The sequence below is a fragment of the Chiloscyllium punctatum genome, chromosome 12 (genome assembly GCF_047496795.1).
Source record: "Chiloscyllium punctatum isolate Juve2018m chromosome 12, sChiPun1.3, whole genome shotgun sequence".
Classification (NCBI taxonomy): Eukaryota; Metazoa; Chordata; class Chondrichthyes; order Orectolobiformes; family Hemiscylliidae; genus Chiloscyllium; species Chiloscyllium punctatum.
Window position 1 is genome coordinate 20,780,982 of NC_092750.1, and position 15,079 is coordinate 20,796,060.

Below are 15,079 nucleotides of genomic sequence, written 5' to 3' on the forward strand. Positions count from 1 at the left end.
TGACCTTATAGAGGTTTATAAAATCATGAGGGGCATGGATAGTGTAAATAGACAAAGTCTTTTCCTTGGTTGGAGTCGTCCAGAACTACAGGGCTGAGGTTTAGGATGAAAGGAGAAAGATATAAAAGAGACCTAAGGGGCAACTTTTTCATGCAGAGGGTGGTATGTGTATGGAATGAGCTGCCAGAGGAAGTGGTGGAGGCTGGTACAATCGCAACATTTAAAAGGCTTCTGGATGGGTATAGGAATAGGAAGGGTTTGGAGGGATGTGGGCCAGGTGCTGGCAGGTGGGACTAAATTAGGTTTGGATATCTGGACGAGTTGGACCAAAGGGTCTGCTTCTGTGCTTTACATCTCGAAGACTCTATGACTCTAAGTTAGTAGCCCAAGTGTGAGAGTCGCTGAAACAAATCACCATAAATCTGAAGACATCAACTGCAACATGAAGGTCAGTGATATCATTGCTGCCTGGCTATGTAGCATTGAGTTATGATTCATACCAGTTTCATAATCCTCCACGTTGTATTCTTCAGTTAACTGGTGTCCATAATCTGGGATTGTCTTAACTCCAACTTCCACTTTCGACCCAGCATCTGACTCAAAGCATTCATATATGAAGTTAGCCTGTACATATTTAAAAGAAAAGTATCTCTTTTGAATGTGATCAGATGTAGATTAAAAGTAAATTACAGTGTCCATTAAGAAAGACTTTCAGCTCCTTCCTCTGTATATCGGTGCTGCTGTTCAGACCGAGTTACAGTTCACACTATAACACAGAGAGATCTATAGGAAGGTATGAACCAAACTGTTAGGCCAGAATTGTGTTTCCTTGTGAGCCTCTGTTATTTCTCCACGTTCAGAGGAAGCATACTTTCATCAAATTTCCTCGCAATTGGGAGTGCTACTGCTGCTGGGCCTACATTCCTTACTAACAATCCCCAAAATGCCAAAGGTGTCCACCCAGCAAAGATGTCAGACTGTCCGTTTCTCATCCTTGTTTTCAGATCCCTCCATGAATGTGTCCCCTACCCATCCCTAATCAAATTTAGCTCCATAATCCTCAGAGATCTCCACATACCCAAAATACAGACCTCGTGCATTCCTAATTATAATCATAAAAACAAATTACTGCGGATGCCCGAATCTGAAATCAAAAGAGAAAACACTGGAAAATCTCAGCAGGTCTGGCAGTATCTGTAAGGAGAGAAAAGAGCTGACGTTTCGAGTCTAACTGTCCCTTTGTCAAAGCTTTGATAAAGGGTCAATTAGACTCAAAACGCCAGCTCTTTTCTCTCCTTACAGATACTGCCAGACCTGCTGAGATTTTCCAGCATTTTCTCTTTTGGTTCCTAATTATAATCACTTCACTATTAAAGTCCATGCCTTCAGTTTCTCAGGCACTGGAATTCTGTGCCTACACCTCTTGACTAAACTTTTCCCTTTTAAGATACTCATTAAAAGTTTCAACTAAGTCCCAACTAAGCCTCTTTTAAAGACGAAGCAATATTTAGAATACTGTGGTCCCATCCCCACTAATCCCTTACATCACAGACCTCGTAAATGGCAGACAGACCCAAGGCCATACAATGTCAGACATAAGGATGGGGCCAAGCAAAACCATGTCCTGACTTGAGATTACGGCAGCCAAAGTCCACCAGAAGAGCCAGGCAATATTGGGGAACCCTCATGGGGCTCTCAAAAGTACCCCTTTTGATGTTCCCCTCCCGGTTTGAGACCTTGGGTCAACAGGATTTCGAAACCCCAGTACAGCGCTTTATCAGCATGTGGTGTAGAGCAGATGGTTCAGAAAGCTAATTAAATGCAATCTTACAAGGAAAAACAAGCATTCAAATTCCAGAAATGAAGCCACTTCCTGATTTAGAATGCATATTCACACATATAAGGGAAAACTGAGGGTTTTGTTTGTCTCTTGTTTTGATTTAATAGTTGTGCATGGACAGTTTAAGATTCAGGCTCCTGTAACAGACTTCATGTGGTAAAAGCTGCAAGTTTTTGATAGCTATAATTCAAATTTAGGCACTGGCACATGAGAGTTTCCTTTTACTTCAATGGTAGCCATGATGTGGAGGTGCAGGTGTTGGACTGGGAGGGATAAAGTCAGAAGTCACATGACATCAGGTTATAATCCAACTGGTTTATTTGAAATCACAAGTTTTCAGAGCACTGCTCCTTCATCAGATGAAGTGAAAACTTGTGATTTCAAATGAACCTGTTAAGACTATAATCTGGCATTGTCTGACTCAGAGGGAGGAGAGAATAGACAAAACCACATTGACATGAAACAGTTGTAGGCACTTGCAGTGGCAAGAAATGCAAGATAAATAAGGAAAACATAGTATGATTGAAAGATGTCTACAAAGGGCACTCTTAGTTTTAAGAGTTGCAGTATTTTATTGTCTTACAGAAATGAGTTGAATAAAAGGATCTGCATTGTACCGCCTGAGAAGGTAATGAAAGAAGATTCAATTGTAACTTTTAAAATGAAAATATTCCTGAAGGGTTTATGGGGAACCCTCAAGTTAGTGCAGCTAACAGATAGCTCTTTCAAAAGATGTAGCACCAACATTACAGGCCAAACAGCCGCCTTTTGTGCTACAAAATTCCTGGCTCCACATACTGCATATACTGGTGTATAGGTCGATCTTGTGTATTAGTTAACTCCTTATTTTTGGCCAAACAGTCTGGTATTTTTCATATACCTCATGTATAAGTTGACCTTAGTTTTTCGGAGATCTCTTCCTGCCCATATATGCAGCCTTAAAGGGCATGATTTGCACATTCTTTGATTCAAATGCAATACCTGCATCATCACATGCTACGCATACAACATATATTTGTGCAACGTGATTTTCAAATCATTAAATTGAATGTTACACACGCACTGTATATATTTGTAATATTTACATACATTTGACCTGTGCTTGCAAATATGTACAGTATCTTAAGGCAGCCCTCAACCTTGTCTTCCCTCTGTTGCTCAGTTTCTTAGGTGTCGTATACAGTTGTGCTCTGAACTTAATGTAAAACTCTCCCAAATGTTTCTAACAAAATGGCATCACAAGTATACAGCACAGTTTAAACTAAAAGTTATTGAAGTTGCAGAGAAGAACAACAATAGCGCAGCTGCAAGGGAGTTCTGTCTTTCTGAAAAAACGTGTCCGAGATTGGAGGTAAAAAGCCACACAGTTAAAGGCTGTACCAAAACAGAAGTATGCCAACTGAGGAAAGCTAAACAAGTGGCCACAAATAGGAGAATAGATTGCTGTCTGGGTAACTCAGTGTCAGCAGAACATAAGCATAGTGACTCAACAATGTAAAGAATACACTCCAAAAACCAAACAAAAACAAGCTGGATTCAGTGATCTCAAAGCTAGGGCTGGATGGTGCAGTAGGTTTATGAAAAGTTATGATTTGATGCTTGGACAGAAAACCAAGATTGCCCAACATCTACCAGCAATTAATGTCAAGTTAATTGGGTTCCATCACTTTGTCATCAGAAGTCGGAAGAAAAACAGGCACAGGCTCTCAAGCTTTGGCAATACGGACAAAACCCAAGGAACCTTGATATGCTAGGGAACAGATATATGGACACGATTGGAAGAAAAACAGTTTAGTTTAAGACTACTAGCCATGAAAGGAGTCGACTCATTGTGGTATTTGCTTGTATGGCAGATGGAACCAAGTTAAAGCCTATTTTTAAGCTGAAAACTCTGCCCAAACAGAAATGTCTGAACGGCATTGTTGTCCTCATTCATGAAAAAAAGGGTGGATGGATGAAGGTGGATGCAAGACTTGGATTGGGAAGGTCTGAAATATGCGACCAGATGGACTTAGGAAGGAAAAAAGCTTACTGGTTTGGGATGTGTTCAGATCACAAAGAGTGAGAAGTGTTATCAGTGAACTTCGAGCCAACAATACTGACATTCCAATGATTCCTGGAGGCCTTACGTGCATGGTGCAACCACTTGGATGTTAGCAGCAATAAACCTTTTAAGGACTTAGTACAGAAGAAATGGGACAACTGGATGCAAGAAGGAAAGAAAAGCTTCATAAAGGGTGGCAACATGCGTGTTCCATTACTTGCAACTGTATGTGGGTGGATTGTTGACACCTGGAAGGAGATGAAAACGGAAACGATTGTGAAAGCTTTCAAAAAAAAAAGTGGAATTTCTAATGCTTTAGATGGTATGGAGGAGGAATATTTATGGTCAGATGGAAGTGATGGCAAATCAATTGATGATCTCCTTGAGAGTGCAGATGAAGATAATCCGCATGATATGCTTGACCCAGAAGACCGGAATGAATTATTCAGTGGTGCAACTGATGAGGATAGGGAATTTTAAGGATCTAATGGACTTTTGCATGTACCAGTAATTTTTGTTTCGAGTAGCTATCTCATAATACTTGTGATATACAGTAAGAAGAGCTTTTTGCTGTGAATCTGTTTTTTTGATGTAAAGTGTCTATCATCTTATTAACAGTTTCATGCGGTCTTTTCTAATAAAACATTATGTCTAATTTTTTCTTTTGTTTTTAACTGCTTCTCTGTTTTTATTTTATGAATTGTGGGTTGCACAAATATCCCCAGTAGATGGCCTGACTGCCCATTGGTATGCCTATTAACCTTCGTACATATGTGTAGACCTACATGCAATTTACAGTACTGGTAACTGGAATATGGTATGACAGTACCATTTTACCATAGCAGGCAGAATGGAGACAGTTATTTTGGAGATAAATATTCAATAATGGCCATAAGTTTTTTTCCTTTTGTTATTATTTTATATAGAGACCTGGCTCTGGTTTGTCCATTTTTTGACTCATGCCAAGCATGAATTTCATCCCCTCGAAAACAATACTTTGAGTATAAGTCAACTCCCTAATTTCAGCTTTAGAAACAGTCTTCAAAACTCGACCTATATATGAGTATATACGGTACCTTTTACAACCTGCTTCTGTTAGCCTTTTATAAATACAATTTGCTTGATATTTTGAACTGAACAGAAAGGGTCTGATGTGATTCGCCATCACTAAAGACTGCCCTGAAATTATACTCAGACAAATGATATTTCCAGTCATTAAAAGCAGTGACCTGCCTGAGTTTCCTCAGTATAGTACCGAATGGTTACTTCTCAAGCTCAGGACAGTGGACGGGAATTAGAATGCACCATTGAGAGTTTTGTAATATACAAGTCAAAGTAATCTCAAGTAGTAACATTAGAATACAGCCAAAAGAGGCATCAACCTGACATGGAATGCTTTTGGCATGATCTGCTCTATGCCTACTTTCAAATAAGGTTGAAAGGCATACAGTATGCCAGTTAAACTTAAACAGGTCGACAGCAGACGCTGAGGACAAATTGAGACAAAACGTGTTGATGGGTTGAGATGATGAAGTAAAGTGAGAGGTGGCTTGGGCTGAGCAGAAAACACCAGTTATTGGACCAAGTAGTTATTTCTTACTGTAAACTCTTTATAATAACAGAGAAAGAGGACTCACTGTGTTAATAGGTGGCATGTAGTTTTTCCATCGGACTTGAATCTCACTGTTTCTGTTGCTTTTATATTCAAAGAAGTGAATTTGCACTCCGTCAATTGTCACCGGCACTGAAGGAGAGATAGAAATTAAAGTAGGGCAAGGAATCATAGAATCCCTACAGTGTGGAAGTAGGGCATTCGGTCCATTGAGTCCACACCGACCCTCTGAAGAGCAACTCACCCAGATACCCCTCCTCCTGCATTTCCCATGGTTCATCCACCTAGCCTGTACATTCCTGGACATAATAAGTAATTTAGCATGGCCACTCCACCTAACCTGCACATCTTTGGACTGTAGGAGAAAACCAGAACACACAGAAAACCCACGCAGACACAGGGAGAATGTGCAAACTCCACACAGACAGTTGCCTAAGGCTGGAAGCAAACCCAGTTCCTGAATCAGTCCTTACTTCAACGCCTACACACCAGGCCTTGTTATCACATGTTCTCTATTACACACCACCCACTGTTAGCCTCTAATGGTCCCCATTAATAGACATTCATTTTCCTCAGCTGATTACCTACTCCTTGTCTGTTCAACAATTCTTCTCTCTCTTCGGGCTTTATCTCCATCTATTGCTTGCTCCTTACCTTCTCCTCTCATCCTTTTTCCTAGCTACCATCAGTCTGAGGAAGGGTCACTGGAGCTGAAACATTAACTCTGATTTCTTTCCACAAATGCTGCCAGACCTGCAGAGCTTTCCCAACAATTTCTGCTTTTGTTTCTGATTTTGAACATCTGCAGTTCTTTCAGTTTTTAAGAAATCAGTTCTACATCCAATATTCAAACTGAAAGTCTTATCGGCAAAGGAGGTTAGAGTCATAGCCATAGAGATATATAGCACAGAAACAAACCCGTTGGTCCACCTCGTCCATACTGCCCAGATATCCCAACCTAATCTAGTCCCATTTGCCAGCACTTGGTCCATATCTCTCTCAACCCTTCCTATTCATATACCCATCCAGATTCCATTTAAATGTTGCAATTGTACCAGTCCCCACCACTTCCTCTGGCAGCTCATTCCATACGCGCACAATCCTCTGCATGAAAAAGTTGCCTTTTATATCTTTACCCTCTCACCCTGAATCTATGTCCTCTAGGTTCTGGACTCCCTCACCCCACGGAAAAGAAAACCTTGTCTGTTTATCCTATCCATGCCCCTCATGATTTTATAAACCTCTATAAAGTCACCCCTCAACATCCGACACTACAGGGAAAACATTCCCATTCTATTCAGCCTCTCCCTATAGCTCAAATCCTCCAACCCTGGCAACATCCTTGTAAATCTTTTCTGAACCCTTTCAAGTTTCACAACATCCTTCCAATAGGAAGGAGACCAGAATTGCACGCAATATTCCAAAAATGGCCTAACCAATGTCCTGTACAGCCGCAACATGACCTCCCAATTCCTATACTCAATACTCTGACCAATAAAGGAAAGCATACCAAACACCTTCTTCACTATCCTATCTACCTGCAACTCCACTTTCAAGGAGCTATGAACCTGTACTCCAAGGTCTCTTTGTTCAGCAACACGCCCTAGGACCTTAGCAAAGACCAACAGGTTCAACTCTCACACAGTTTATAATAAGTGATTTATTCTGTTTTATTAGACAACCGAATTCCAGCCAGATCTAAACTCTGGGGGAAACACATGGATTGGACACAGCAAGAATAATCATTACGTTCAATTGTAAATCTTGGAACAAGCCTCGTGGCAAACTTACAGCTGCCTCATAGCTGGGAAACTTGTTTGATTCATACTCAGATTTTAGATACTCTGGGCTAATTGTGACCATAACTACCTGGTGGAACCTTGCTGAGTGGCCAGTTACAATCACCCAAAGCAATCTAGTTAACCTGGAGCTATTCAGAGCCAGTCGTCTGCATTTAAAGATTTCCAAGGATGTTGCCAGGGTTGAAGGGTTCGAGCTATAGGGAGAGGCTTAATAGGCTGGGACTATTTTCCCTGCAGCATCAGAGGCTGAGGGGTGACCTTATAGAGGTTTATAAGCTCATGAGGGGCATGGATAGGTTAAATAGGCAAGGTATTTTCCCTGGTATGAGGGAGTCTAGAACTAGAGGGCACAGATTTAAGGTGAGAGGGGAAAGCTTAAAAGGGACCTAAGGGGCAACATTTTCACGCAGAGGGTGGCGCATGTATGTAATGAACTGCCAGAGGAAGTGGTGGAGACTGGTACAATTGCAACATTTAAAAGGCATCTAGATGAGTATACGATTATGAAGGGCTTAGAGGGATACGGGCCAAGTGCTGGCAAATGCAACTTGATTAGTTTAGGATACCTGGTCGGCGTGGACGAGTTGTACCAAAGCTTATTTTTTATATGGAAACATTTCTCCCATTATACCTAGTATCAGAAGGAAATCTGAGGCATTCCTGACTTTGGGGATATTTTCCACCCCTGCCCCAGTCTCACCCAAAATTCGTATTGCCAGTTCCATCACTGATCCCTCAAGACTTCAGGAGGTGGGAAGTTGACTAGTGGGATTTAACTGAGGCCCAGGGGTTAACAGATCTTAGGCCTCACTTTTTGAGCAATGGGTAGAATTTCTATCCTGACCATCGAGAATCGGCTTGGATTTAGAAATTGGACAGCGATGTATACTCCAGCTTTGACCTTGGGTGGAGCTATTATTCCGACTGCTTTACAGGACGTGCTTACATCTCACTGACACAACTCTGTTCATAGGCTCTTCCTTTGATTTTTGAATTCTATTTCTCATCTGGATCCCATAAAAGGTCATTTGAATATCCACACTGATCATCTTTCAAAAGCATCATACCGAACAGTTCAAATCCCAGACACACCAGCGGGTATACTCCAGTGGATTCCCAGTCCTACCTGAATTGTTCATTCTGATGTGCACTTGGACACATGGGATGCATCTAGATAATTGACAGAACAAGATGGTGGATATTTCAAGGCTGGAGTGGTTCAGGCTGAATCCAACAGGTGTTTCCACTCGCTCCGGGTATGTATAAGCCTCTGTGGGAAACATTAATGAACACACTTCAGAGACCCAAGAGAAAGCTTAGAGGATCATCAACAGGAGACGACAGGCTTTCTTCCTCTCAGACTGATGGCATTGAAGGCGTCAACAATTGTATGTCCAAAGCATCTTCAACGTTACTTCTGAGGAGTGTTCAATACATAGCTCCATTACAAAGACAAATTTTCTTTTTGTTCATTCATGAGGGGTGGTCAATTGTTGTGCATACCTAATTACCCCTGAATGGAGTGGCTTGCTCAGCCATTTTGGAGGGTGGTGAAGAGTCAACAATATTGTTTTGGATCTTGAGTGACATGTAGGCTAAACCAAGAAAGGACAGCAGATTTTATTCCTTAAGGGACATCGTACAACCCATCTGATTCACCAATCAGCAATACCTGGCATCGTCTTCATGACAGACACCAGGTTTATAATACAAATCCATTAACTGAATTTAAATTCCACCATCTTCTGGGATAGGATGTCCCCAGAGCATTCTAAGACAATGCTGCATTTTATCAAAATGAGCAGCAGTGTGCCCTGGTCAATATTTATCTCTCAATCAATATCATCAAATAGATTATCTGATTATGATCACCTTGTCGTTTGATGGAGCTTGCTGTGTGGATTTGCTTGCTGTTTCTCCTACATTACAACACTACTGCTTGGAAAATGCTTTGAGAGTCCACTGATTGTATAAAGCACCAAGTGCTACCCACTTATTTTGATCCCACACAGTTCTACATCCTGCCATTGTGGTGACCACACAACAAAGGTCCCGATCCGTTTTTCTCTTTGGCTTTGCGATTTCCACCACGTTGTCATGGCGTCAACAGAGAGGGATAACCTGATGAGCCAGTATACAGTTTCTGTTCTTGCACCCGTGTCTTCTATTTGAGACAACCTACACAATCATCTTCAGAGTTTAATGTCCCAAATATAAAACAGTAAGAATTTAGCAGGAGGATGGTGTATAGAGGTGAGCATAGCTGCCTTCCAAGCGGTTGACCCAGGTTCAATTCCCGGCCATCGCAGTGTTGCAGTTTTGAGGTGGCACGGTGGCTCAGTGGTTAGCACTGCTGCCTCACAGCACCAGGGCCCCAGGTTTGATTTCAGCCTCGGGTGACTGTCTGTGTGGAGTTTGCACATTGTCCCCGTGTCTGCGTGGGTTTCCTCCGGGTGCTCCGGTTTCCTCTCACAGTCCAAAGATATGCAGGTCATGTGAATTGGCCATGTTAAATTGTCCATACTGTTAGGCGCATTAGTCAGAGGGAAGTGGATCTGGGGGAGTTATTCTTCGGAGGGTCGGTGTGGACTTGTTGGGCCGAAGGGCCCATTTCCACACTGTAGGGAATCTAATCAATTGAGAGAATAAAAAGGACAAATCCCTTTCAGACTGAGGAACTGCAGTTTAATGAAGCACATTGTTTGGTTATTGTTGTCAATATCATGGTTAACCACAGCCAGAAAATAAAATTGGACTTATAAGAACTTGAAACCAAATATAAGTCATTGAAGGAACTTAATGAAGGGACAGAATGCAAACGACAGTCAAGCTGAATTCAGTCAAATATAATACCGATGGGGTCGGATAAAGATTACTGAAAATATTAAAGAGTGAGTGTAGAGAATGGAATGTGAACATGGGAAAGATACAACTCGCAAAAAAAAATCCAGAATTGAAGATGGAGCTTGTTAGTTGATTTAGTGATACAGTTAAAACTGACCCAAACATAGCATGAACATAAGATGCTTGTGGAGAAAGCTGAAAATTGATGTCCCCAACTTTACTCCTTGCAATGCCTGCTTTTTGCAGTCTAAAATCAAGCCTAACCTCATCTACAACTGGGCTAGTGGAGAAGGCTCAAATCACAGACACTTCCAATCTGGACTCACTGGCATAAGCACCTTCCTAGAACCTATTCAAGAAAACAATGCCGCAGACACCTTTATTAAAGACAAAATGGCCGTCCTTACAAGTACACACCAGATAAAACTTACCATGCCATGGGCCAAGATACAGTCAACAGTAAAATCAGAGCCCCTTCTTTTTGCCATAGACTTGTCCAAAACCAAAAGCCATGCGTTCTTACTCGTTGGCTACTTCAAAAAGCCAAGGTCCTCAAACCTTCACCCGTCAGCAACATATGGCACCAATGATTTTCACTTCATGAGTTCAGCAACTGGATCACCATGTTCAGTTCCAGAAATGTAGGATCCTATTATTCTCAGATCATTGCTCAGCCCCTCTTCATGTCCAAACACGATAACTGTTCTTTCTCTCACCCAATTCATCTTTCAACTACTCAGCCAATGGACCAATAAATCTAAAATGCTTTTATCTAAACATCCAGCTGCTTATCCATAAGTAGATTGCTTGCCTGGAAACTGTAGGAAATGTAGACTTATTTCAAGCCATGAACATCCTGAAGAGAGCCTTTGACATGGTCAAGCAGAATTGCTTCATGCCTTCAATTCTTTTCAGCAGATCATGATGTCGTGTGAGATGATGCCGATGTTACACTTCTCTCAAAAATTAGGCTTAAACAAAAAAGGAAGAATTTCTGACTGCTGACGCTGATGATGCTGCTGAACGCTGTACTGCACCAGCAGATGACAATCAGCGAGCCTGCTAATTTTCTTCTTGATCTCCATGGACCTCCAAGGTCGCCTGGGTGGCAGTCACCTCCAGAATCAGAAGTCAATATGTAAAAATGTGTCAGAATGCCAAGCATGCACACGCAAAGCAACTGCACGCGTGCACATCTTAGAGGGAACGTGGATGACAATACTGTTGTGAAAGCAGTTACAAAGGGAGCGGCTTCAGAGAAGCAGCTGAGGAAGATGAGGTGCAGACAGAAGCTCAACACCAGAGCTCAAGAAGCTGGGCTATTTTCAATAGGCCGCCAATATAAACGAGCAAGTATTTGAGTCAGCTTTCCAGTTGTGTGGAGAAAAAAACAAGTGTCAAGGATGAAGCATCTGTCTATGAAAACTATTTTTAAAAACCAACTGATGATTCACTATGGTCACCAATCTTTCAAACTGCATATTCTATTGCCCATATTTTGATTCTAGGCAGTACTACAAATATAAACAAGTTTTAGGATTTTGAAAATCATTTTTGCTCTCTTTTTAAAATTGGGTAATCGGTGGTGCATACAGATATTAAAAAAAAAATACATGCAACACACAATACGTATGAGTACATACAATAAGAAAAACACATTGCCTGCCATCTTGATGTCAGGAATGCCAAAAGTTTACATGGGCCAACAGGTTTTGAAATACGTTGTCTGTAAATAATTTTAAGTTTTTTTCTTAAGGCTTCTCAGTTTAAAAATCACTTAAGAATATAATGGAAAGAAAAAAGGGAATAAAAGGCTCCACAGAAAATAATGCACTGTCAGAATTGCAAAAATTAACAATTTCATTTCCCAGAGAAATAATATTACGTCGTTGCGAAATAAGAGTTGGCCATGAACTTGCGTTTACCTTTATTGACCATGAGATGGCGACAACAACCAACTGTTTTATATCATTTTCCAATGAACCTGTTAAGATGATGCAGCCCCTCTGGCCTGCTCTGCAAGTTGGATCATGAGTGATTCAATACTCCTCACAGTCACTTTCCTGTCCTTTCCCCATCGTACATGATTCCCTGACTGACCAAGATAAGACTATAAGAAATAGGAATGTGCCATTCAGACCCTTGAGCCTATTCTAGAATGCTATGGCAACCAAAGTGACAGCTTCCTGCAGGAAATGTATGCAATCAGAGATGTTACTACACATCTCTGGACCGTGTGGGTCTTGAACCCAGGGTCACTGCACCACAAAAGCCCTTTTAAAGCTTACTGCAGCTGGGGTTTCCAAGCAGTTTCGTACTCAGGCCCTGAATCTGATTAACTTCTGTGATCTGGCATTTTCAGACTTGCACGGCCATAGGTTTCAACCATTTTTGAGGCCAAATAGAGCAAAGAGAGTGAAAACTAGCATAAAAACACAGGTAAAAGATCCACAGAAGAACCCCCAGTTGTGTAATATGGCCCATTAACACATTATTCAAAACAAAGAGAAAAGATATTTACTATCTCTTATAACCTGTAAGGCACACAGAACCACGACAGGTCTTCAGAACTAACTCAGGGAACGAGCCAAAAAGCTAAACTTCAGAGCTATCAAGCTTTAGTCATGAAACTAGGAGAGCTTCCATTGTCTGCATTCACATTATTTCCATTTTCAATTATCAGACAGATTCTTTTTGAAAAAGCAGAAGCTGGCAGTTCAGGCTTGGAGACCAGTAGAAGTCACGATTGACCTCATTTGTATGAAGGTAAGAGGAAAGTGTACTTAACAGAGACATTCATTCAAAACGCTGCCAATAGAAAACATGTGGATTAATTGAGTCTCTATTGATTTCCATTATTGATAGGGAAGAGAAAACAGTGTTCCTCTCCATTGTGACAGATAGTTAAGCTACCCCACTGTAAATGTACAAAAGAAATAACTTACGATTTCTATAGCACCTTTCGTGATCTCTAGGCTTCCTAAAACACTTTCCAACCAATGACATACTTTGAAGTGTGGTCGCTTTGATGACTCAGCTAGTTTCCACAGCAGTAGAGAGCTGCTGACTAGAGACTTCATTTTTAATATTTTCAATTCAACCTGTTCAGCAATGTTATTACTTACATGTGGAGCAGGTGGGTCTTGAACCCAGGCCTCACTGATGTGGTTACAGACTGAATTAACAGAAAAAGGGTCAGACTGCACAATGGTAATTGGCAGCTTTGCAGCCGTCTGCACTAACCTGAACAAGACAGTGGATTGGACCCAATGGGAATTAATCCACATGATTTTGAAGCACGCATCAAACTACCCAGAAATCTCAATGAATGAGAAGTGATTGCGAGTGTGACACTCTGCTACTCACTCACCATCTTCGATTTTACAGAAACCTCTGTCGATTCTCAAATCACAGCCAATTCTCTGCTCAATGTGGCAACAGCCCATATCACATTGGCCTGACTAGAGTTAACTCTTTCTGCATGTCCAGCAGGAGAGGGATTCCTCAGAGAGCACAACACACCCCGTTTTCCATCTGGCTTCAAAGCGTATGTGAAGCCAAACGAGCACGCTCAACTTCATTCTCTTGTGAGGCCATGGAGAAGGTTCCACTGGGAATACAAGGGGCTGGACTTTCCAAGGACAGTCCATCCCTTTGTATCTCATGAAGGCAGGGAGCACTGTATTTCTGACAGGAGACACCAATCAGAGCTCCTTCAGAAACATGGCACAAAGTTTCCATTCGGACACTTCCCTCAGTGCATGACAAAGTCCTTGAGTCAGCTGATCAGCTGGCACAGAGCTTCCCAGCAGGATGTGGGTGGGATACCAGGTGGGTAGAAACTGGGGTGGGGTGGGTTGGGCAGCACTGCTGAACTCCATAAGCTGGTCCTCTCGCCTTGATAACCCAGAATCGCTGATTTGATATGACACAGGAGACAATTCAGCCCATCGTACCTGCACTAGCTCTTCAAATATCCATCAGTACCTCATGCCAATTTATTGCCTTCACCCCACCCCTCCCCCCCCCGATATCCCTGTGCACCGTTTCTAACAAGTAATCATCCAACGTCCTTCATCCGCCTCTACCACGTTTCCAGGCAATGCATTTCAGACCTTAACCACTCAGTGCGCGAAAAGAGTATTTTTTTCTCACATTGCCATTGCTTCTTTTGCACATCACGTTAAGCCCATCTCCTCTCATTCTTGCCCTTTTCACAAACAGGAACAGCTTCTCCGGAGCTGCTCCATCCAGCCCATTCATAATTTAAAAACCTATATCAAATCTCCTCTCAGCCTTCGCTGTCCAACTTCAAAAGCAGGAAATACTATCAGTCAGTCCCTTGACAGCATTTCTTCAGGTCTATCTGTACTTCCAGAAACTTGGACAGTGAACTTCACACATCAGTTGCCCTTGGCATAATCCCTCTTCTGATGCCCTGGAAAAATTTGTTAACTCATATACAGAACTAAACAATAAAACAATTCAGAGCTGTAGGAAGTGTCAGGGTCAGTTGATTTGCTCAACAAAGCACAACAGTACAAACAATTTACATCGGTATGGCTAAGCCCCCTGTCTAGCATGTCACCGTAACTGAGCCAAAATAACTGCTACAGTTTCCATAAATGTTTAACTCTGGAGTATTTTATTAACAGAGAATATCAAAACATTAACCAACATTTCATCAAGTCATACTTGTGTGTAACTTTAGGAATCGAGTCGAGTTAATTGTCAACAGACCATTTAACCACACTGTTCTAGCAAGCTGCATAATAAGGAAAGTAGAGAGCTTTCAACCAAACAAGAGGGTAGAAGGGTTCATGCTTAGGAAAAAGTAATAAATCAAGGGATGAAGTTAGGGCAGGACAGCAAAATACTAAAGTGGAAAATGAAAATCAGAGAAGGGACAGAGAAGAATATAAACTAATGATATAGCA

The 15,079-nt window shown here is 41.6% G+C and overlaps 1 protein-coding gene across 2 annotated transcripts in view; it reads right to left on the reverse strand.

The window, feature by feature from the left end:
* The window catches only part of LOC140483666 (interleukin-17 receptor E-like), a 68,957-nt gene that overhangs the window by 28,501 nt on the left and 25,377 nt on the right, over positions 1–15,079 (reverse strand). The window contains exons 3-5 of one of the 2 annotated variants that reach the window (XM_072582024.1): positions 8,425–8,568; positions 5,522–5,628; positions 501–624 (exon numbers count right to left, since the gene is read on the reverse strand). In XM_072582024.1, coding sequence (XP_072438125.1) covers positions 501–624; positions 5,522–5,628; positions 8,425–8,568 — 375 coding nt within the window. The remainder of the gene's footprint in view (positions 1–500; positions 625–5,521; positions 5,629–8,424; positions 8,569–15,079) is intronic. The other variant, XM_072582025.1, reaches the window with a different exon arrangement.